This window comes from Excalfactoria chinensis, chromosome 8 (genome assembly GCF_039878825.1).
Source record: "Excalfactoria chinensis isolate bCotChi1 chromosome 8, bCotChi1.hap2, whole genome shotgun sequence".
Classification (NCBI taxonomy): domain Eukaryota; kingdom Metazoa; phylum Chordata; class Aves; order Galliformes; family Phasianidae; genus Excalfactoria; species Excalfactoria chinensis.
The window spans coordinates 20397875-20418680 of NC_092832.1; the positions used below are offsets into that span (position 1 = coordinate 20397875).

General features: G+C 50.1%; 2 protein-coding genes and 1 long non-coding RNA gene across 3 annotated transcripts; 1 reads left to right on the forward strand and 2 right to left on the reverse strand.

The window, feature by feature from the left end:
- Window positions 1–591: 591 nt before the first annotated feature.
- Window positions 592–6566, forward strand: LOC140255493 (cytochrome P450 4A5-like). Its single transcript, XM_072343147.1, has 12 exons — window positions 592–843; window positions 1017–1158; window positions 2631–2675; window positions 2940–3067; window positions 3443–3555; window positions 3650–3801; window positions 3982–4088; window positions 4382–4572; window positions 4900–5033; window positions 5438–5502; window positions 5970–6052; window positions 6282–6566. Exons 1-12 carry the CDS (start codon window positions 658–660, stop codon window positions 6448–6450), a joined length of 1515 nt encoding a protein of 504 aa, XP_072199248.1. The 5' UTR covers window positions 592–657; the 3' UTR covers window positions 6451–6566.
- Window positions 5468–8623, reverse strand: LOC140255494 (uncharacterized). Its single transcript, XR_011904485.1, has 3 exons — window positions 8515–8623; window positions 7422–7509; window positions 5468–6432 (listed from the first exon to the last, which is right to left on the reverse strand). It is a non-coding gene; the product is annotated as an uncharacterized lncRNA (long non-coding RNA).
- Window positions 8624–10066: 1443 nt separating this feature from the next.
- On the reverse strand, window positions 10067–14278 carry PDZK1IP1 (PDZK1 interacting protein 1). The gene is made up of 4 exons (XM_072343540.1): window positions 13964–14278; window positions 11547–11655; window positions 10911–11009; window positions 10067–10802 (listed from the first exon to the last, which is right to left on the reverse strand). Exons 1-4 carry the CDS (start codon window positions 14028–14030, stop codon window positions 10730–10732), a joined length of 348 nt encoding a protein of 115 aa, XP_072199641.1. The 5' UTR covers window positions 14031–14278; the 3' UTR covers window positions 10067–10729.
- Window positions 14279–20806: the final 6528 nt, after the last annotated feature.

The following is a 20806-nucleotide window of genomic DNA, read 5'->3' on the forward strand; positions in this document are numbered from 1 at the left end:
TGTACCTCAGCATTACTGCAGGTCTTTTTGCTGCTCTCCCACTCTTTGACTTACATCTTGACAGTCAGCTCTTCTAGGAAATGCTTTTGTCTCCTGGCTCATCTATATAGGACCACTTGGAAAGCATACCACAAACCCTTGTGTGCTTGTCAGGTTTTGGCTGTTCCTTTGATTAAAGTCCAGCTGTGTGTTGTTACAGTCACTAAGAGCACTGTTTTTACAGCTGAGGGTGGCTGGATTAGTTCAACTGAAGTAGCCTGTTTGCTTCTCACCTCACATGGGTGCGCTGGGGACTACCAGCCCTGATCATTCAGCTACCTGAACATATGTGAAGGGGGCAGAGCTGGAGCTGTGGGCTTCTGCAAGCATTTTCACTCCCTGTTGGGATGTAAAAACCTTCAGAAAAAGTAAATATTTACAGGGTGTTTGCTAATAAGCCATTCCCATCCACAGGTTATTGCAAGTGGGTAAAAGGGTCAACAGGGACTGTAGGAATTCTGGCTGTGGGTCAAGCTGACACGTTGCTTATTGGTACACTTCTGCTATAAAACTCATCCAGACCTTGCATGAGCAGCACTTTGCCAGCTCCGCTGGAGGAGTTGTAGAAGAGAAGCAGGGAGAACAAAGCAGTGTCAGGCACCCCAGACTCAGGCCAGCATGGTGTCTCTCCTGGACAACATAGTCAGACCTTCTGCTGTCATTCTGCAGCTGTCTGTGGTGCTTGGTGTCATCTTTGTCCTACTGAAGGTGATCAAATTCTACCAGAAGAGGAAGAAGATCCTCAAAGCCCTGGAAGCATTTCCTGGTCCCCCAGCGCATTGGCTCTATGGCCACAACCGTCTGGTAAGGACAGAGCTGGGCTCATTTGGGTGGGTTTGTCCCAGCAGCTGCTCTATTTCCCAGGAAGAGACAACTTGCATGTGGTTTCCATAGTAATATAAGTTTAGCATCTGCTCTCTCTCTGTACATCCTTATTTTTCTGCCTGAATTCAGTTTCTGCTTCACTATCGTTGCAGATAACTGGCAATAAAACATTACATATGATAGTATCACTGGGAGAAAAATACCCATATGCCTTTCCCAGATGGTTTGGACCAGTGCTGCCATCTCTAGTAGTCCACCATCCTGAATATGCCAAGACTATACTTGGACGAGGAGGTAATTCTCTTCACTTGGGTTTGGGGATTACAGTCCTTCACTCTTCTCTGGGAAGCATGTCCTAGTACAGCGTCAGCCACCACAATATTTGTCCATCCCAGTAAATGCAGTAATGTGAATGATCTGGCACAGCAATGTCTTAGAAGACATCTCAAGATTGCTCTGATCTCTGCTCCTCTTTGTAGAGTCATTTGTGGTTGGTGGATTCCCAAGAACTTACATTCATTCATCTCAGCTTTGAGATCTGCCATGGTTGTTTATTTTCCACACATATTTTTCCCCAGGTTCACTGAGGTCACAGATGTAGAAGATCACTTTAAACTTTACCTCTAGTGTTAGAGACTAATTCTACAAGGGCAGCTCCGAAAGTAATGCCTCCTATTTTATTATGTTGGCCCATAGCATCAGAAATGGATGTTGGTGGTATAGTGGTACATGCTGAACCTTCCCACCAGTATTCCATTACATTTTATTGCCATGCAGATTGAAGCAGATTGGCAGCAGGACAAATTGAGTTTGACACGGAAGTGCATGTACAGAAAAGGTGTGTCACTGAATTTCTGAATGCAGAAATAATGGCATCTGTTGACACTCACTGATGCTTGCTGAATGTCTGTGGAGAACAAACAGTGGATGTGAGCACAGTGAGGTGGGTGGTGCATTTCAGCAGCAGTGACAGCAATGTGAAAAACAGGCCACGTTTTGAATGGCCACGCACAGCTGTCACTCCATGACATTAAGACTGTCTCAATCAGTTCATCCCTGGATTGCAACCAGAGAGCTGTGCATGCAGAGCTGAATATTAGCTTCAGTGCATTGGAAACTATGGTGGAAATGTTGAAATACTACAAAGTTTACACCATGTTGATCCCATAAGTGCTTACACAGGAGCAGAAGGAACACCGTGTGCAAGTTTGTCAGGACCTATTGAACAAAAAAAGAGGCTGAAGGGGATAGCTTTCTGGATCACATCATTATTACTGACAAGACATGGTATTTCAACTATGAGCCCAAGTCAGCACAGCTGTCCATGGAGTGGCAAGTGGCAGCATGTGAATTCCCCATCAAAGAAAATATTCAAGATGCAGCCCTTAGTGGGTACAGTGATGTGCATTGTCCTTTGCAATAGGAAAGGGGAGATCCTTTTGGTTTTCCTGGAACCCAAACGACTCTTCAGCTCTGACTGCCTTATTACAATGCTATGCTGAATGTTAGGACTTTGAGAAGACAACCTTCTTCTTGTAACACTATAATACCAGGCCATGTGCCAGTTTGAAGAGCGTGGGGTAAATTGCCAGTCTTGGCAGGCATTCCTCCCACACCAACCGAGTAGTCCAGATTGGGTGCCCTCTGACTTCCATCTGTTTGGGCTGATGAAAAGCAATATTGTCATCCTAGCAGCTGTGAAAGAGTGGATCGCCTCCATTGGTGCAAACTTCCTTTGTTTTTATGGTCTTTATTTTGTTTTACAGATCCCAAGCCTCCTGTACCTTATCAGTTCTTAGTTCCTTGGATTGGTGAGTAATTTTCTTCCATTAACTCTAGCAGCCACGTCACACCTTTCATTATTCTTCTGTCTTCATTTATTTCACTTTCTTCTATCCTAAAACCAGAGCACGCAAGCAGGAGGGTTAATTAGCACTGGAGTTGTCCCCATCATTGAGTAGCATGTCTTCCCCCCAGGCCCTGCACATCACCTGCTGCTTGGCCATGAGCAGTAGTGAGGCTGCAAGAGCTACAAGCAGAGTGGAGTAGCTGATGGCAGTTTCTGGTGTCTACAGGCAAAGGGTTGCTGGTCTTGAGTGGAACCAAATGGTTTCAGCATCGGAAGTTGCTGACTCCAGCATTTCACTATGATGTGCTGAAATCTTACGTGTCCCTGATGTCAGACTCAGTCAAAGTGATGTTGGTAAGAGAGGGGAAGAGACTTAAACAGTTCCTAGAGCTCTGTCATTTGGGGGAGATTCTTTTCTTAAGTTTTCTTTTAATTTTGTTTCTCTGATGTTTCTTACCCTGTTGCACTTATTCTCTCTTTCACCTGCTTCCCAATGAAATTGGTCACAGCTAGAATATCTGTTCATAGCCCAGCAATGGTAAACACAGAGAAAGAAATGCAAGGAATGGCTTGATTATGTTCATAGGATGTGCAGTGAACTAGGGCCTCTTTTTCAGTGCAAATAACTAGCTGTATGGATTGAGACGGGGACAGGAACCATGACCTGATGGTACTGTGGCTGAGTCTGCTCTGGAAGTCTGTTTCTCCTCACACTTTCTCCACCACTAGGATAAATGGGAGAAGAAAAAGTCAGTAGAACTCTTTGAAGACGTCAGCCTGATGGCCCTGGACAGCATCATGAAATGTGCCTTCAGCTACGACACCAACTGCCAGACTCAGAGGTCAGCACACAAACTTCCCAATTCTGGAACAAGAAGTGCCCCTGTTTTCTCCACTTGCACTGCTAACAGCAGCTCTGACATTGACCTCTTACAGCAACTCCGACACTTATATCAAAGCCGTTTTTGACCTGGGCTACCTCATAAACAAGAGAATAGAGAATTTCTCCTACCAAGATGCCTTCTATGACCTGACTAGAAGCAACCGGGAGTTTCAGGATGCCTGCAGGAGGGCCCATGCCCACACAGGTATTTCTGCTCCTTGCTCTCCCAGCTGCACCTCTTGCACACTCACATCGGGAGCAGCTCAGTGGGGTTACAACAAGCACTGGCCAGAGAGTTACACATTAAACAGGGTCCAAGAGGCTGAACAAACAGTTCTGAGCTCTCTGGCAGGATGCATCTAACAGGGATCTTTTTTCTATGCAGATAAAGTAATACAAGAAAGAAAGATATTGCTCTCCAATGACAAGGAGCTAGACAAGATCCTGAAGAAGAAACACCTGGATTTTCTGGACATTCTGCTTTGTACCAAGGTGAAGGTTTGAAATAATCCCATCAGATGCCATAGATTGTACATGGCACAAGGGTTGAACCAGCATCCCTATTTCCTAGCCTGGGGAAAGGTGGACAGAAAGGGCAGGTAATAAAGATGTGTGAGATGCAGTATCTGAAAATAAATAGCTCAGAATTTCACCCTCCTTGTTCATGTCCATCAAGGAAATCCAAACCAGGTCCTTCTTCCTCAACATCTAGAGCTGTTTTTACACCTAGCGGTGCAAGTCAAATTAATGAGAGCATAAGAATGATATATTTTCCTCGTTGCTAGGATGAGAATGGAGTTGGCTTGTCTGATGAGGACCTGCGTGCTGAGGTAGACACATTCATGTTTGAGGGGCACGACACCACGGCCAGCGGGATCTCGTGGCTTCTGTACAGCATGGCATTGCACCCAGAGCACCAGGCACGGTGCAGGGAGGAGATCCAGGGGATCGTGGGGAACCAGGATACCATTGAGTGGTGAGCTAGTAGTTCTGAGTTCTTTAGCTGAGGTAACTGCCTTAAATTGTGCCAGGGAAGGGGCTCAGGTAGGATATCAGGAATAAGTTCTTCTCCAGAAGGGCAGTGATGCAGTGGCACAGCTGCCCAGGAAGGTGGTGGGGTCACCATCCCTGAAGGTGTTCCAGAACCATGGGGATGTGGCACTGAGGAATGGTGGTCAGTGGGCACGGTGTGGTCAGACTGGGCTGGATTGACCTTAGAGGTCTTTTTCCAACATTAATGATTTAATATCTCACATCCCCATCACTGCCAACAAGCACAGTCTGAGCCCTGGTTTGCTTTCAGGGAGGACCTGGCGAAGATGACATACAGCACCATGTGCATCAAGGAGAGCTTGCGCCTGTTCCCACCAGTCCCTGCAGTGTCCCGAAGGCTGTCTAAACCTGTCACATTTTCAGATGGGCGCAGCTTACCTGAAGGTCTGTCTTCATCCTTCCCGATGCTGTCCATCACAGGGTGAGGGGCTGGCTGGGGAGCTTCCAGTCTTACTTCTCTCTCCAAAAGGCTGCTGGTGAGGGTCCAGGCACATGCAACAGGGCACCAAGTGTTCAGAGCTCAGAATGGGCCTGCGTAATGCTAACTGTGTCCAAGAGTAGGGGGTTCATCCGCCAGTACCAGAGTGGGGTCCAGCTTTGAGACCATTATTTCTTCTATGGGAAGGATTCAGAGCTGACCCACGTGGACTGGCTGGGAAATGTTTCTGCCAAATCTTCTGTCTCGGCCCCTGCAGAGTCCAGGGGGGGAGGGCATCCCCCAAACACTCTTGGTCTTCACTCTTCACGTGATGAGTATTTTCACATCGTGAGTATTTTCTCACTTCCAGGCTCCCAGGTTTCGTTGAACATATTTGGTATTCACAGGAACCGGGATGTGTGGGAAGATCCCGAGGTATGTCACCTTCACAGCAAGGATGGGGAGGTGATCTCAGAGCCCAGACTACCACTGTCCTTGAACAAGGCAGCTCGTACCTCCGTGCCATATTTTTGGGGAGGGTGGGTGTTCTTTTTGACTTTTATTCCGACATTCCGTATCCAAATGTAAAGTTCAGTGATGTAACCAAACACCCCAAAGGCTTTGAAAAGGGTATTTAATAGCTTGCCTTTATGCAAGGTGACGTGGAGCTACTCTGCCTGCCTTCAGCAGCTCTGATGAGGTATCTCCAAGGGGAAGATCTGCAAAGCCACAAGCTCCCTCTTCTCATCCATCCAGTGGCTTTGCAGAGGAATGAATGAACATCAGCTGCAGCTCCCTTAGAGCAGCAAAGGCCACTTCCAGCCCTACCTTGGGTATCAGAGAACCTGGTGCTGCTCATTATTGGGCCATTGCTTACCAAACAGCCTTTGCTGCTCCCACAGGTATTTGATCCCCTGAGGTTTTCTCCTGAGAACTCGGCACGTAGGCATTCACATGCTTTCCTGCCTTTCTCTGCTGGATCCAGGTGGGAAATCCTTCATCCCTCTCCCTCCTCATAGATGCATGGGGTTGTGCACCTGAGCCCAGTCCCCTCAGCACCCCTGGGTTAAGTTGGCTTGGCTATCTCACGAGTCTCCATGATGGGATCTCTACCAAGCTCTGCCAGCCCTAGAGCACTTCCCACACCCAAGGCACTATGGATGCAGGTCTCAGTAACTTGCAGGCTTCAACCTGAGCCTTTGTCCTCTCCCCAGGAACTGCATTGGGCAGCAGTTTGCTATGAACGAGATGAAGGTGGCTCTGGCACTGACCCTGCTCCGCTTTGAGCTGTTCCCCAATGTCTCCAAGCCTCCTACGCTGACACAGCAGCTCATCCTCAAGTCCAGCAGTGGCATCCACCTGCATCTGAAAAAGATTCGCTGACCTTATGAGGTGGCACAAGCAGTTCCTGAAGACCACTCTCCACTCAGAGATGCCAACCTGCAGCCTTCCTGAATGCCAGGGCAGGGGAGAGGAATACCCACCAGACCCACCTTATGTCTCACCCACACTAACCCCACACTGAGCCCCTTGTGCTCGGTAGGCTCAGGTCTCCTCCTCGCAGCAGAAGCAGAACTACTGAGGTTTTTTGGAGGGTTAACAGGGATCTTCTGTTTTCTCCTCATCTCTAGCCTGTCCCGATGGGATTTCTATCTGAGCACCTCCATGTTAATCTCTGGGAAGAGCCCTGCCTTGATGAGCTGCAGGCTGGCATTGTGCCTGGCACTAACAGAAATGAAGGCCAGCAGGCTTTCCCAACCTAACACTGAACTTCCTGGAGCTGAGGGTGCTCAGACACTGGGTAGCCTGGAGAAAGCCCTCAGCACCACATGCCCTTAGCCTCATCTTCCTCTAAAATGTGAATAAAGCATTGCCAAGGTGGTCTCGGAGCATGCTTTTGCACCTACAGTCAAGGGGAGAGGATGAAGCCAATTGAACTTCATTGAGAATGAGCTGCACCCATTGCTCTGCAGCACAGGAGGGTGCAGCCCTGGCATTGCATTTCTCCAAGCCACAAAGGCTACTGTAGTAGTTTTATCCCCTGAGAAGACAGCTCACAGCCTTCCCCACCCCTCCCCATGCTACAGGTCACCAAGCCCTCGCCCTGCACCATGTTAGCTTTTCTGTGGTAAGGAAATAACCGCAGCGAGCTGCCTTTGAAAGCAGCAGAACAAAAGCAGTGGTGACAAGGACAAAAATCAGCAGAAACAAAGCATGGGTTGGTTGGTCCGGAGATGTTTCCTGCATGGGCTTAGAGCTGAGCACTCAGTACACGAGTGAAAGGCAAAAGCTGCCACCAGAGAGCGGTGCTGGAGGAGTTAAGGGGAAGGCACGGGGAGGTTCTCTATACCCACCCCATGAGGTTGGGGGCCGGAGGGCGGCCGTGGGACCCCTCTTTTCCCCAGCTCAGCTTGCAGGTCCTCGCCGCTCCGCTGGGTGGCACTGAGAGAACCGAGAAAAGCCCAAATCCGTTATGCCGTTATGTGCAGGGAATGATTTGGTCTCTCTGCTCTGCCACCTCCATCAGACATCTTCCCCGGGAAAAGGCTGCACAACACATCCTCTTCCACCGACCCCAGTGCAAAAGCAACACGAAGAAAAGAGTGCTGGAGACCTCATTGCCCAAGCCCTGTCCCCAAAACCTCCTGCCAGGCAGTGACAATTCTGTGCTGCCTCATCTCTCTCCATCCATCACCATGGATACAGCATCCGGATGGGCGATTCCTTACCGGGTACCACAGCCCCTCAGGGAAATACCACCAGAGCCCGCCTCCTTGGCAGGGAGATGCTTTAGGCTTTACACACAGCACCAAAAATCCCCTTTCTTCCCCATCTCTCCCTCCCTCCCCTCCTCTTTTTTTTTCCTCGATGCACAAACAATGGAGCTAAAAGGTTGGGTATCAGGCCGATAATCATGAATGACGTGTCGTTATTACACGCCGCACATCCATTATCTCCCACTCCAGCCATGTCACAGACGGCTGGAGGAGGGCAGATAACGGGGTGCCTTCATGCAGATGGCTTATTATCAGGATGTTCCAGGAGGGGCTTTAAGACAGTTAGCGATGCCGTTTGCCAGTTAAAGATTAGAGACCCCAGAGAATAATTAACAATCCCCAAACCCGTTTTTTTTTCTCTCTCTCCTGGATTCTTCTGCTTTCTCCCCCCTCCCCTGTCCTCTTTAATCTATTCACTCTAGCAGGTGTAATAAAGTGATAAGGACCGGCTCCAGGGATGTTTGTTTGGCTACTAAGGGTGTATGAACCAACAATGGATGGTATTTTACTCCTGGCTCTCAGTACCTTGAATCAAGACCAAAAACTTCGTGGCCCCATTGCCCACACACATCTATGTGACATGCCCCGCTCCCATTTGCACCGATGCCACCAGGCTACACCCCAAGGGGCTGCGATAGTCCTCTCCATGTGTTCTGCCACTGTTACTCACTCCCATCATGGTGTCAAACATCCCCTTGTGCTCTGCAGGTCCAAATCCCATTGCTCGGGTGCTGAGAAGCCCAGTACCAAGACATCAACCCAAGGCTGCACTGTGTGGGGCAAGGCTGGAGCAAACCTCCCATTCTGCAACATTTCAACCCTATACAGCAACCCCTCAATTAAACCACCTGGAATAATTTAATTAAACCTCAGGGTTAGGCAGAACTAACCTGCCTTTTCTAGTAGTATCACCTGGGGCCAGCAGGTGATTTTAATGGTTGGCAACCCTGCCCATGGCAGAAGATTGGAAAAGGATAACCTTGAGGTCCCTTCCAACACAAGGCATTTGATTACCCTGAGGTTCCATATGTTGCTGGGGGCCCCAAGGCATTCCCTACCTCATGGGGTTGGTGCAGTGGGTGCCAGGACACTGTCTTCCTCGCCATGCTCTTCCACCAGGAAGGGATGGTGCAGTGATGTGCTACAAACAGCATCCCCAGCCCTATCAGTGGGAGATGAGATATCCTAATTATGGCAGCGCAGGCGAGGATCCAGGCCATATCAGGCAGCACAGAAAGGTAAACAAGAAAGACAACAATAGACCCTTAACACTCATTAGCTGTGTCAGATAATACCTCACTTTTCTCCCTTTGGGGCTTAAAATCTAATTAAGATTTTCCAACAATAAATTTCATTTGTGCTTGTACCGTTTTTGTTTGGTTAGAGACTGCCTGGGTTCATCCCAAATCCTCATCCCTGTCCTTGCCCAGACCTACAGCTGCCCTCCTCAGGAATGGGATGCCACACACTGAGCAACCACAGCATCCCTGCATCATGCAATCATTAAGGTCAGAACAGACCTCTAAGATCATCTAGTCTAATCACACACCTGCCACCAGCACCCATTCCAAACCCATGATTGCTCACCCAGGGCGTGCATGTGGTTGGAGACAACTTGTTACTCATTATAAGGCTGCTGTTTTGTAACTGCTTTTGCAACGGAGAGGTAAAAATTAATGGGTTCCCATCCTTTTGCCACTCCTCAAGCCACGAGCCGGAGTGCTGACACAGCGGGCTGCAAAATGAGTAATCCTTGTACATTCTGCTGAGCAAATCATTAGCAGAGAGATCTGGGAAGCTTGTTTGTCAGAGCTGTGCAGCATGGCAGCCATCAGAGAAAAGCCAGGAGGTGAGTCTAGGGGGGAGAGGCTCCTTCCCATACCCGTAGCCATACACCCCCAGAATTCTCTAGGCATGGGGCAGTGGCACTCACCTCAGAGTAGCACCCAGATCCTGCTGCAGCCCTGCAGTCACAAAAGCACTTCTAGCACAATGCAGCCTCCATCTGCAAAAGGAAACCTGCACCGTGGGGCTTAACCACTCTGAACTCTTCTGCCCCATCTTCCATCCCATGCCACTTCCCTGATGCCAGTTGTGATTTCTCGGCATTGGCTCCACGGTGTCTACCTTAACAGTCAGATATCTGGCATGGGGATACTCCTGTTTTGCACCACACCTGAATTTCTGTCCCCACCCATCAAGGACATCAGCAGCGTCACCTGCAAAAGCTGTGGCTGCAGAAAAGGAGTTTGCAGTGGTTGGTGGCACCAGGACCCAACTTGTACATGCCATCACAAGCTACATACCCTGGTACTAAGGAAATCTAGGCTAGAAAATAAGCAGTGGATCCCACTCATGAGGTGCTGGCTCCTCTCTGAGCACCCTTCCCCATATTATCCTACCCTCCCCAAAGAGTCTGATGACTGGGAGTGCCATGAGATGCTGGAGAATCCTATGGGTCACCAGCAGAATGAGCCTGGATGGACAGCAATTCCCTTTATTGCTGGCAGAGAAGATATGTACAGAAGAGGCAATTTGTTCTGAATTTGAAACGCATGGCATGGAGCCTTTGTTCATAAAAAGGAGGATGAGATGTTGATATGAGAGTGGGTTTTCCATTGATGGTTTCTCAGAGGGGAAAGGATTTGGGGAGGGAACGTGGGGTCCCATGCATGCAGCAGCATCTGGAGTGGGTTGGCATCCCCTGGTCCAGGGGATGAAGGACATTGGCCAGGCTGGGTAGGTGGGGTGGCCACAGGGCTGGGGAAGTGACAGCCCCAGACCTCTCCTGGGGTCTAACAAAGGGACAGAAGCCTGAAGGCCTGGGACAGAGGAGCTGCAATGCATGGGGATGTCAGTGCAGAGGGTCCCACCACCAGCTGGTGCTACATGGCAGTGGTGATCACCTTCTCCTCTGGATCCAGAGCATTCTCATAGGCGTGATTGTTTTCCTTGGACCTGTCAGAGGGAAAAGCACAATCTGTCATCATGCCCAAATATCTGTGAGAGGCTCAGAGCAGGACATAACTTTGCTAAGCCTGAGAGCCACAGGGAAGGGTTCTTCACCTGAAATCCACTGCAGAGGTCACATAAGTTCCTTCACGTCCATTGGGCACAACACCCTCTTCCTTGGCCCTGATGCTCACCACTGCATCAACATTATCCCTGGAAGAGGAGAGGAAAGATCCCACTGATGGGAGCTGTGCAGGGGCAAGGGGAGAGCAGCAGAGAGAAGGGGGCAGCTGTAACACTATGGGGACAATAGGGACTCTCAGCAACTTGTGACCCTGGCTGGATCTGATGGCATCTCAGCAGGAGGCTCCCTGCTCATCCATCCACACACATAGGGTTGTTTTCCCTGCTAACTGGTTTTTCCAGTTGCCTTCTGTGTACACCGTTGCAAAACGATCACCCACAGCCAGGAGTGACAGGGACAGATAGGCAGGGCAGTGCCTCCCCTGGCACAGCACAGTGTTTGTGTATATGTGTGCACATCCTGGCCCATGGGGAAGCACCTCCAGCACTTGTCCTTCCAGACAAAGTCCTGCAGCCCAGCAGGCAGGCAAGGGTCAGCCAAGCTGAGCAGAGGCCCCACACTATCTCCCATGGGTTGAGTCCATGTCATCATGCTGTGACTGCTCTGCCACCTCACTCAGTGACAGACAGGACAGCCACAAGCACTCCCAGGGCCCCAGCACTCACTGCTGCTTCTTGCACCAGAACCTGTTGACTACGAAGCAGATTGCCACCAGCACCAGAAACACCACCACAGCGATGACACCTTGTGACCAAGGTTGGAGGCTGCCCCTGGCTGCAGGGAAAGAAGGAAAAGAGGGATTAGAGATGCGTTTATGAGCTTTGCCCACTTGGTTGTGATTCTCCAGCACAATGTCAACAACAACCAGAAGGGAGCTGAGTTCTGCAGAGCCATGTCACAGCCACAGCCACCAGCGGGACCACTTCAGCCCAGTTCCAGACACTTACAAGGCTGAACACGCTGTCCAGACAAATTTCTGCTCTCAACTGCAAATAACCTTTCCCAGAGGCAATAAAGGTGGACTGTGCAACCTGTGTTTGCAAACCAGTCCCCCACAGGCGCACTGCCTGTGCTGCTGGCAGCTGTCTCACCCTTCCTGCTGTGTGTGCAGATGCTTTGCTGTGCTCACAGCAAAGTCCTTGGATCGACACTCAGCCAGAAGGAATCCAGGCGGAAATTCCCTCTTGTATCCACATGCGTCAACTGCAGCCCCTCGGATCAGCACTGAACGGTGCCACACAGATGGCAGCAAGTAGAGGGAGCTGAGCTTGGTCCCCACCTGCACTACCCAATGGGCAGGAGATGCTCCTGCCCTGCAGTGCAGCCCCAAAGACAAACGTTCCCCCTACCCTGGGGCCCTGACAGTTTCATTTCCTCCCTTGTCCAGTCCTTGGCTGTTATCTCTGCCAGATTTATTTATTATTTGTGTTTTATTTTCCTGCTGGGGCCGTGGTTTCCAGCCTGCAATGAGGTTTGTGATGGGGCTGTGGGAGTTCAGGGTCAGCTCGGGAATGGATTGCCGTCAAAACAGCAGGAAGCACTTCTGTGCTGTGAGGGTGACAGGGCACCAGAGCACAATTCTCCTTGGAGATCTTCAAAAGCCACCTGGAGCTGGGCCTGGGCACCCTGTTGTTGGTGTTCCTGCTGGGGCTGAGCAGGCAACCTTCAGAGATCCCTTCCCACCTCAATCACTCCGCATCTGTGAATTCAGCAGCAACCAAAACCTCCAAATTCTCTTATTTTGGTCTTCCAAGAGAGGGAAGGTGAGATGACAAATGGTAGGAGACGTCCTCTACAAATGCACAGTGCATAAATATGAGCAGAAAACCAGAGCAGAGTCAAAGGGCTCAGCAAAGTGCATTACCATGGAGATGGGGGACCCCTTCCCAAAAAAGGTTTTAATGGAAACATCCCTCCCAGAGCATCCCCACCACCTCATCTCCCTTCTAACCATAGTAATGATGTTTTTTTCCCCCCATCAGGCAGGAACTCCTCAGCCAACTAACCAACGTGGGATGCAGACTCTGCACTCCCTGGCAGACACGCATCCATGCACCTTCAGCTACAAATGAAACCAGGAAAAACACCAGTGCCAAAATAAGCCTTTGTGTGCACTGTAATGTTGTTTCCATGCTCCAAGGCTGGCCTGAAGGCACATTCATGACTTCTGGGCTATCTTCCCTGAGTGCTTGGAAGGCATCAGCTGTCCCCTGAGCTTTTATACAACCACAGACATTAGAAAAGACCCCTAAGATCACCAGCCCCAACCCATCCCCACCATGCCCACATCCCTCAGTGCCACATCTCCATGGTTCCTAATATCTCCAGGGACAGTGACCCCACCGACTCCCTGGGCAGCACCGTGCCAGTGCTTTACTAAGGCCAAGGAAGCTGTGACAGCTCTGAAACTTCACTAAGGGCTTTTCTTTCTTTCTTTCCTTTCAAGGCAACAGCAAAACATCCAATCCTGCTGACAGTGGAGACCCCACACTGCTCAGTCTTTCACAAGTTGGTAAACAAATAGAGGAAGAGCGGTCAAGGCCGGGGCATCAGGAGGATAAAGGGGGAGGGAATGTTCCAGCTCTTTGGCAGGATCTGATTTGTTTTAATTACTCCTGATTATTTGTAGTGTCAGACAAGTCCCGAGTTTGGTAAAAAATAATGTCCGAGCAATAGGAAGTTTCTCTATTAAGTCTTCAGGAAGGGAATGAAAGTGTGATTTGCAGAGGAAAATAATTGGCCTTGCCACCTCCACAGAGATCAGAACTTTAGATTAACAAAACCTGCTGCTTTGGGAAGCAGAAGCAGAAGCAGCTCTTTCCAGGGGAAAAGAAAAGAAAGCAATTTGTAAGAAAACACACTGCCCATCTCTGAGTGCCGGGGATCAGTTGGAGCTGCTGCATCACAGTGTAACCTGGCATCAAGCTAAACAGGTAAAGACTGTTCCGTCTGCAGCCAGACCAAGCTCGCATAGGAAGGCAGAGCTGCAGGGGGGCTGAGGTACTTTCCCCTTTCCCAAGCAGCTCTCCTGGCCCCAAAGCCATCCCCCGTTCCTCAGTTTCCCCAGAAATGGAGCTCTTACCTTCCTGGCAGCTCGCGGGCTCCAAAGCCAGGAGGAGCCCGAGGGCGAGGAGCCGCAGGACCGGCATGGTGCGGGGCGGTAGGGCTGCGGGTGGCGGTGCGGGACCGAGAAGAGCGACGTTGCGTTCGGATCCCTCCAGCAGGAATGAGCTGGGTAAATTATCAAACTCGTTAACGAGGGTGGCTGATGCTCACACCTGGGTATTCAAATCCGACTCCGGGAAGGGGAGGAGGGGTGTGGAGGAGGTGTCTCTTTCTTCCGCCCCAGAGAGAGGGATTAAGGGGAATTTGGGGCAAGGTGACTTGAACCTGGCTGTTCCCTTAGGGCTTGGAAGGGAGCCGAGACACACGGACAGTGATTGTACGGGTGCAGGAGGAAGAACTAAGAGCCTCATCGGCAAATCTCTGCTGTGGCCTTTGGGGAATGTGGCCGAGCAGAGAGATGAAATCTCAACCCTGAGAGCTCCCTGTCAGCATCACTGTCCCGCAGTGCAGGGGTTGGGGCTCCCCTAGAAACCCCTTCCCAACCCTGTGCCCCATCCCAGCGCTGGAGTCCTGGGGAGCACCCACAGAGCACTCACAGCACAGCACAGCTCAGCAGGGAAACAGAGTGCCAGGTGCTGGAATAATGTTGTCCTTTGCACCAAGTGTCATTAACAAGCTGGGAAAACACATTTGTGGCTTATAAACATCCTTTTATTAATCCAGCTTCACTGCTGATTGCTGCCTCCTCTATCACAGGCATTGCTAGATCAAAGCTATTAAACATCGTAAACAGAGCGTTGGTTTTATTGAGCCTTCAGGGCTGATCCTGAAGTTTTTCTGACACCACAAGAAATAGAAACACACGACAGCACTGCTGACATCCTGCTCTTCATTCCCCTGCACTCTCTGGACCTCAAGCAATGCAATTTAGCCTGGAAATGAGCTGGAGGTGCACAAGCCCAGCCCCCAGCTTTCCCCTGTGTTCCTCTGCACATTCATCTCCCCATGCCTTAATGCGTGCGCTGCCTTTCCATGCAGCACAAGGTGGGCTCAGTCTCAGCCCCAGTCTCAGCTTTGCTCATGCAGAGTAAGGGCTTTCCAAGGAAGGGACTCTCTCCACGCACCTGAGAAGGACCTGCCCATAGTGCGTCCCTGTAAAATCAATGTTGTTACAAATGAAAGGGGATGAGTTGGCTTAGGAAGAAATAGTAATGAGAGTGACCTTTGATTCCCCAGCAACTTATTTGCATGTTATCCATTCCAAAGAAGCATGCAGGGCTTGTGATCTTGGCTGCTTGTTCCTTAGTACAACCCCACCAAGGGGAAAAAAAAAAAAAAAGCCTGCCTTCAGCAGAAAGCTTCACCAACAGCCAGTCCTGGGGCTGCCTTTAGAAAGTGACATTGCTGCCCACCCTGCATCCACATCACTCTCGGCCTCTTTACACTTGGGGACTTCTCCCCATGTTCTCTGCTCAGCTCGGCCCCAGGGACAGCCAGGTTGATTTCCAAAGAATGAAGAAACTTAAGGCAGCGTTCTTCTGCCCTTGGCCATGAGGGCAGGGACTCATTCCTTTGCTTATCTCAAAGTTCTTCTCTGCTCCCAAGCATCTGTTGAGCCTATGGCAGCTATTAGGGAGGTATGCACAACTGTGGCCAAAGGGCCCCGTGGCACCTGCTTGGCTGTGCTCACTCAGTCAGGCCTGGAGGGGATGAGGAACAGCAATGGCAGCGGGTTCACTGCAGGGACAAGATCAGAAATTTCAGCAAATAATTCACAACTGCTTCATCCTTTTGTGATTCTGGCAGTGGAAGCACGCAAAGCAGAGACAAGAAGATGCAAATTCCCACTGCAGCACTTTGGTAGTGTTGCCACCCCTCACATTTATGCTCTCAGCAGCACAGAGATGTGGCAGAGCAAACCCTCTTGGAGCAATGTTACTGAAGGGGGAAACTGAGGCAGAGAAAGGCAATCCCCTCTGCAGCACTGAGCTCTCTCCAAGGGACTCTTAGGAGCTGTTTCCCATAGAATAGGACTTGGGCAAATCCAGGTTTTGGCAATTCAGGACAATGTTGGTATCCTCCAAAAACTTGACATTTCTTCCTCTTTATTTATTTATTTATATCTATTTTCTTTGTAGCCAAAATTAACATTGGCTCAGAGCACATTCCTGAGCCTAAAATGTGTTCCTGGGTGATACGGCTCAGAGCAGATGCCAGTTCCTCTTTGAGAAACGTTGTGGGCTTCAGTGTTTGTATGGAAGTTGTTTTTCTTTTTCTTTCATTTCCTTCCTCCCTCCCACCCTCATCCCCTCTTTCATCCACCCCATCTCCACCCCACTTCACCAGAAAGAGCCATAAAGATAAATAATTAAAAAGGTAAAGTAGATAGAAGGAAGCCTGAACAGTGCAAAAAAGAAAAGATACCTATTTTTTCCCCTCCCATTAAAAACATGGGTTTTCTCCCAGACTCCTCAACAGGGTCAAGTCGGGGCTGGCAGGACATTCCCCTCCTGCAATGGGTGAGCTATTCCCTTGGCCGGTTATTCAGTGGCAGAGTCACTTGGCAGAAGGGTTGTGAAAGGTCTGGGAAGCGAGGAGAAGGACAAGGGACATCCAGAGCCACCACCTGCAGAGGGACTTCATCAAACAACATCCAACTGGACTGTGTAATAACCAGTGCTCAGAAGGAGCTGGCACCCAGCTGCCATCATGTAGAAGAGCATGGCTACCCCAACCCCTTGTGTTCCATGGGGCCTTCACCCCACCCTGTGTTTTGTTACATGGCTCAAAGAGGTCCCACAAGAGCTGGTAGGTGGTCCCTAACATCGGTGTTGTGTCTTTGTCCACCCAAGGACTGTGCTACTCTCTTCATTATCCTCTGAGACAACAAAATCATTGGGTTGAAAGGGACCTTAAAGACCACATAATCCATTTCTCTACCATGAGCAGGGACACCTGCCACTAGACCTCAAAGCCCCATCCAAGTCAGCTTTGATCATTACCACTGATGGAACACCCACAACTTCCCTAAGCCACCTGTTCCATTCATTAAACTTTTCCTTACATCCAGTGTAAATCTACCCTCATTCATTGTTGCTGCTTCTCTGCCCACCAGGTGAAGGAGGCTGGTGGTACCAATGGCTTTGGGGCTCCGACTCTGTGTTCATGTCAGCCTGGCTCCTTGCCTCTGCTCTTCCCTAATACTGCTGGAAGAGCAAGAGATGCTCAGACAGCACGGAGGGAGCTGACTTGTGCTTGGATATTCCCTCCTGCCCAGAGATATCAAGTGGAATGAATAATTCACTATCTGATCATCTCTAATCTTCATCCCACAAAATCAGCAGCAAGCTGGGAGTGTTTTGAAGCCTCCAGCTGCATTTGCTGATAAGACACAAGGCTGGAGAGATTGGGAGCCCATAAAAATGATAATCTCTGGCTTCAGCGTAACTTGGTGGAAGGGGTTTCTCCTGTCCTTTCATTAAGGATGGATTTCATGATCTTCCTTAAATAACAACATGCCTTCTTAGAAGGAATCTCCAGTCTGAAAACTGATTGCATCGCCATTAGGAAGCAGGAAACCAATAAGGCAGAGAAAAGCATCAGGGCTGCATGGTGTGGCAAGTCCATACAAAGCAAAAGGCATCTGCCTCTGTAGGCTGGGAGGAAAGTAATAAGTGACGAGAGACAATTCCTGAGCACAGAGGAAAGCTCCCAGGGCATTTCCAGTCTCCTTCAATGCTTTCCCAGTTGCACCATTTTGTGAGTGGGAGCAAAGGGTATTAGCACTGTGCCGTGCTGCTGACCGCTACACCAGCTATGAACCCAACAGCTGAGCAAAGCTCCACCATGCCTTACACCTCCCTGGCATGATGGGAAACATCACATCTCATTTCAATCAGGCCTGGCACAGCATCCTCCCCTCCATCCCCAGATTCCCTGAGTCCTGCTATTGCCTGGGAGAAGAACAGAAAGGAACGAATCCAGCTCATCATTCATTCCCATGTCAATCACCACCAACATGACCAGGAGGAAGAGAAAGGCAGAGTTGGCTGCTTGGTGGGTGTGGATGATTTCAAGAAATAATTATCCCAGGTGCCAGAATAGGAGAAAATTAAAAGTGTAAACTATAATCAGATGTTAAGTTGCTTTTCCTCTGCTAATTGAAATAATGTTTTCTCTGCTACCCACCACTCTACCCCCTTTCAGATGCTAATCCCTATCAAACACGGCCTTACAATTACAAATTCATAGGCATCTTTCCCGGGAGCAGAAATTGCTTTGCCCTGTAACCTCTAAGATGAGGTCTTAATAGGAATTCACAAGCAGTCTCTGGTAAAGCTTCATTAGCCGGAGAGAATAGGCAAGGGCAAGTTGCAGTGCTCCCTAACCACTCTAGGGAAAAATTAATTTAAATTACTTTGTAAAGTAACAAGGACAGATAATGTGTTTCCTTCTTGGATTATTGTTTTCTGACACCCTAATGCGCTCGTAGATTAGGATACTTTGCCTGTCTTGATGGTGGTCCATACTAAGTTGTGGTGTATGGAGAGCTGCATCCTTCAGAAGGAGAAACACCAACAACACCTGTGGGGGAACCTGAGTGGAGAAGAGGTGGAGATCCAGGTGGTGATCACTGTGGGATTGCTGGGGATGCTGGGTGGCAACCACTGCCAGCAAAGCTTCAGCTCAGCCTAAGAGACCTGTCCATTGAAGGTGGCTCTCCCTGTTCACTGCAAGGGAGTTGGACCAGGTGACCTTTAAGAGTCCCTTCCAACTCAAACGATTTGTAAACATGACAGCTGAGCATTTCCCTGATGGAAGGAATCCTCTCAGGTCTGGACAGCTCTGAATTTGCTTCCAGCAGGCTGGAACCTGAGCAGTGCTCCCAAAGGGCATCACAGCAAACATCTGCCAGCAGCCACCATCCCTCAGTTTGGTTCCTGACCAACAGAAACCAAAAAGACACTAAAATGTGCTAAAAATAAACACTTCACTCACGGGACCTTGTGATTTCTCATCTGCCCCAGCCTCCCATTGAGTCTCCCCAAGGGGACTTTTAGCTTTCTTCTCCCAGCACCAGGTGTATCTTTCCCTGGATGCTCTCCTGCTGGCTCTGAGCCCTCCTTGCTGCCCATGTTTTGTGTTTTCATGGAAACCTGCAGTGCATGGGAGCACCGAGGGGGAGACGTGGGAAGATGCTGTGATAAGAGGCTTGGCAGCAGGGCCATGGCTCTCCCCACCCTCCACACTCACCGCGTTATTTCAGTGGCTTATTAACCCAGGAGCTGGCGTGCAGAATGGGCCAGACTGGCAAAATCGTCAGGGGACTCTGGGAACATTCAATAAAGACACAAAGGGTTCAAAGGGCTTTTCGGCAACTGGAGAGCGACAAACAGTGCTGATCATCGAAGCTGATTACATAGGTTCCCAACTGCCCCAGGAGTCCTAGGAGACCACGCTGAAGCTGGGAAGATTTATGAGGAGCTACCTGAATTAGGGAGAGAAGACATTCATTTTGTTCCTGGCTTCGGGAAGGGGATTGCTGCTTTTTATTTCAGACCAGAGAAAGGGGGCTGCAGGGATGCACATCGAGACAGAGGGAGAGATAGGCGGGTAGATAGAAGGATGGATGGACGTCTCCCAGGCCAGCTGATCATTGTGCTGCCCCAGTTACCCTGGGGAAGGCGAAGCACCCTTGAAACACGGGGTCGGAGCTGCCAGAGCCCTGCCGGCTGCCTTCAGCCCTTTTATTCCCTTCACCATCAGCGTGCTGTCAGGTGGTATCTCTCTTCTCCCTCCCGGCACCATAGATTCTGCCTGGCATCTGAAGGGAAAAATAGCGGGGCCATCGGCATAGCGCGAAACGCTCCTAATAACCTCCACTTCTTTTCAATGAGCTCCAGTTGTTGCTCGACAAGTGTTCTCCAACCCCGGCGAGTGCCAGACAAAAGCTCCCCTCTCCTCCTCTGTATCGGCTCAACAGCCGCATTATTTGCGCAGCTCGCATCTGCCGGGTGGCAGCCGCGATTTCCATAACACAGGGCAGGGTTCGGCCTGGCTGCTTCGCCTCTGGGTTCTGCAGCATTTGGCTGGCTGCAAAATTAAGAAGGGTAATAATAATAATAATAATAATAATAATAATAATAAACAACAATAAAGTCACTGTTCTGGCTGTGACCCAAGCAAACCGGTGCAGGTAGTTGGGGTGGGGGAGTGGGGGGGGAAGGAAGATATGGGAAATCACAGCAGCTTCTGCCTCCAGTGCAGCCCTATATGGAGCTGAAGTATGAAACGTGAAGGCTCCCGAGGGTGTCTTTGCTGTTTCCATTGGTGTGGAGGGGCCATTTCCATGGGTGTGAAGAAATGGAGAGCCTGGGGAAGGGAGAGGGGTGAGAAAAAGGGAGAGGAGAGGAGAGGAGAGGAGAGGAGAGGAGAGGAGAGGAGAGGAGAGGAGAGGAGAGGAGAGGGGAAATGAAATGGGAGAAAATGGGATTGGAAAGGGGAAAAGAAATAAGGGAATGAAATAAAATGGGGGAAAGGTGAAAGAGGAAAAAGGAGAAGGAAGAAGGAGGAAAGGAGAAGGAGGAAGGGAGAAGTGTAAAAGCTAATGGGAAAAAGGGAAAGAGGAAAGAAAGGGATGAGACGAGCCGTTGAGATGCAGGGCAGTGCCGGCAGCCCCCGACCGCTGCTAAGAGGCAGCTCCCGCCCCGCTCGGGCTCGGGCCGTGGCTGCGGCCGTCCCGCAGCGCCCTCTGCCGGCAGCTCGTGGTAGTGGCGGCGGGAGGCAGCCCCGGGCACGGCAGCAGCCGCAGCCTCGAGCGGCCCCGCTGGTCCCGGCCCCGCCGGCGGGCAGGAAGCGG

Coding starts and splice junctions, on each gene's coding strand:
- LOC140255493 (XM_072343147.1), top strand. CDS start 658: ATGGTGTCTCTCCTGGACAACATAGTCAGACCTTCTGCTGTCATTCTG. Junction 1,159..2,630: donor GACTATACTTGGACGAGGAG/GTAATTCTCTTC, acceptor TTTGTTTTACAG/ATCCCAAGCCTCCTGTACCT. Junction 3,068..3,442: donor ACTCAGTCAAAGTGATGTTG/GTAAGAGAGGGG, acceptor CTCCACCACTAG/GATAAATGGGAGAAGAAAAA.
- PDZK1IP1 (XM_072343540.1), bottom strand. CDS start 14,030: ATGCCGGTCCTGCGGCTCCTCGCCCTCGGGCTCCTCCTGGCTTTGGAG. Junction 11,010..11,546: donor TTCTGGTGCAAGAAGCAGCA/GTGAGTGCTGGG, acceptor CTCCTCTTCCAG/GGATAATGTTGATGCAGTGG. Junction 10,803..10,910: donor ACCTCTGCAGTGGATTTCAG/GTGAAGAACCCT, acceptor TCCCTCTGACAG/GTCCAAGGAAAACAATCACG.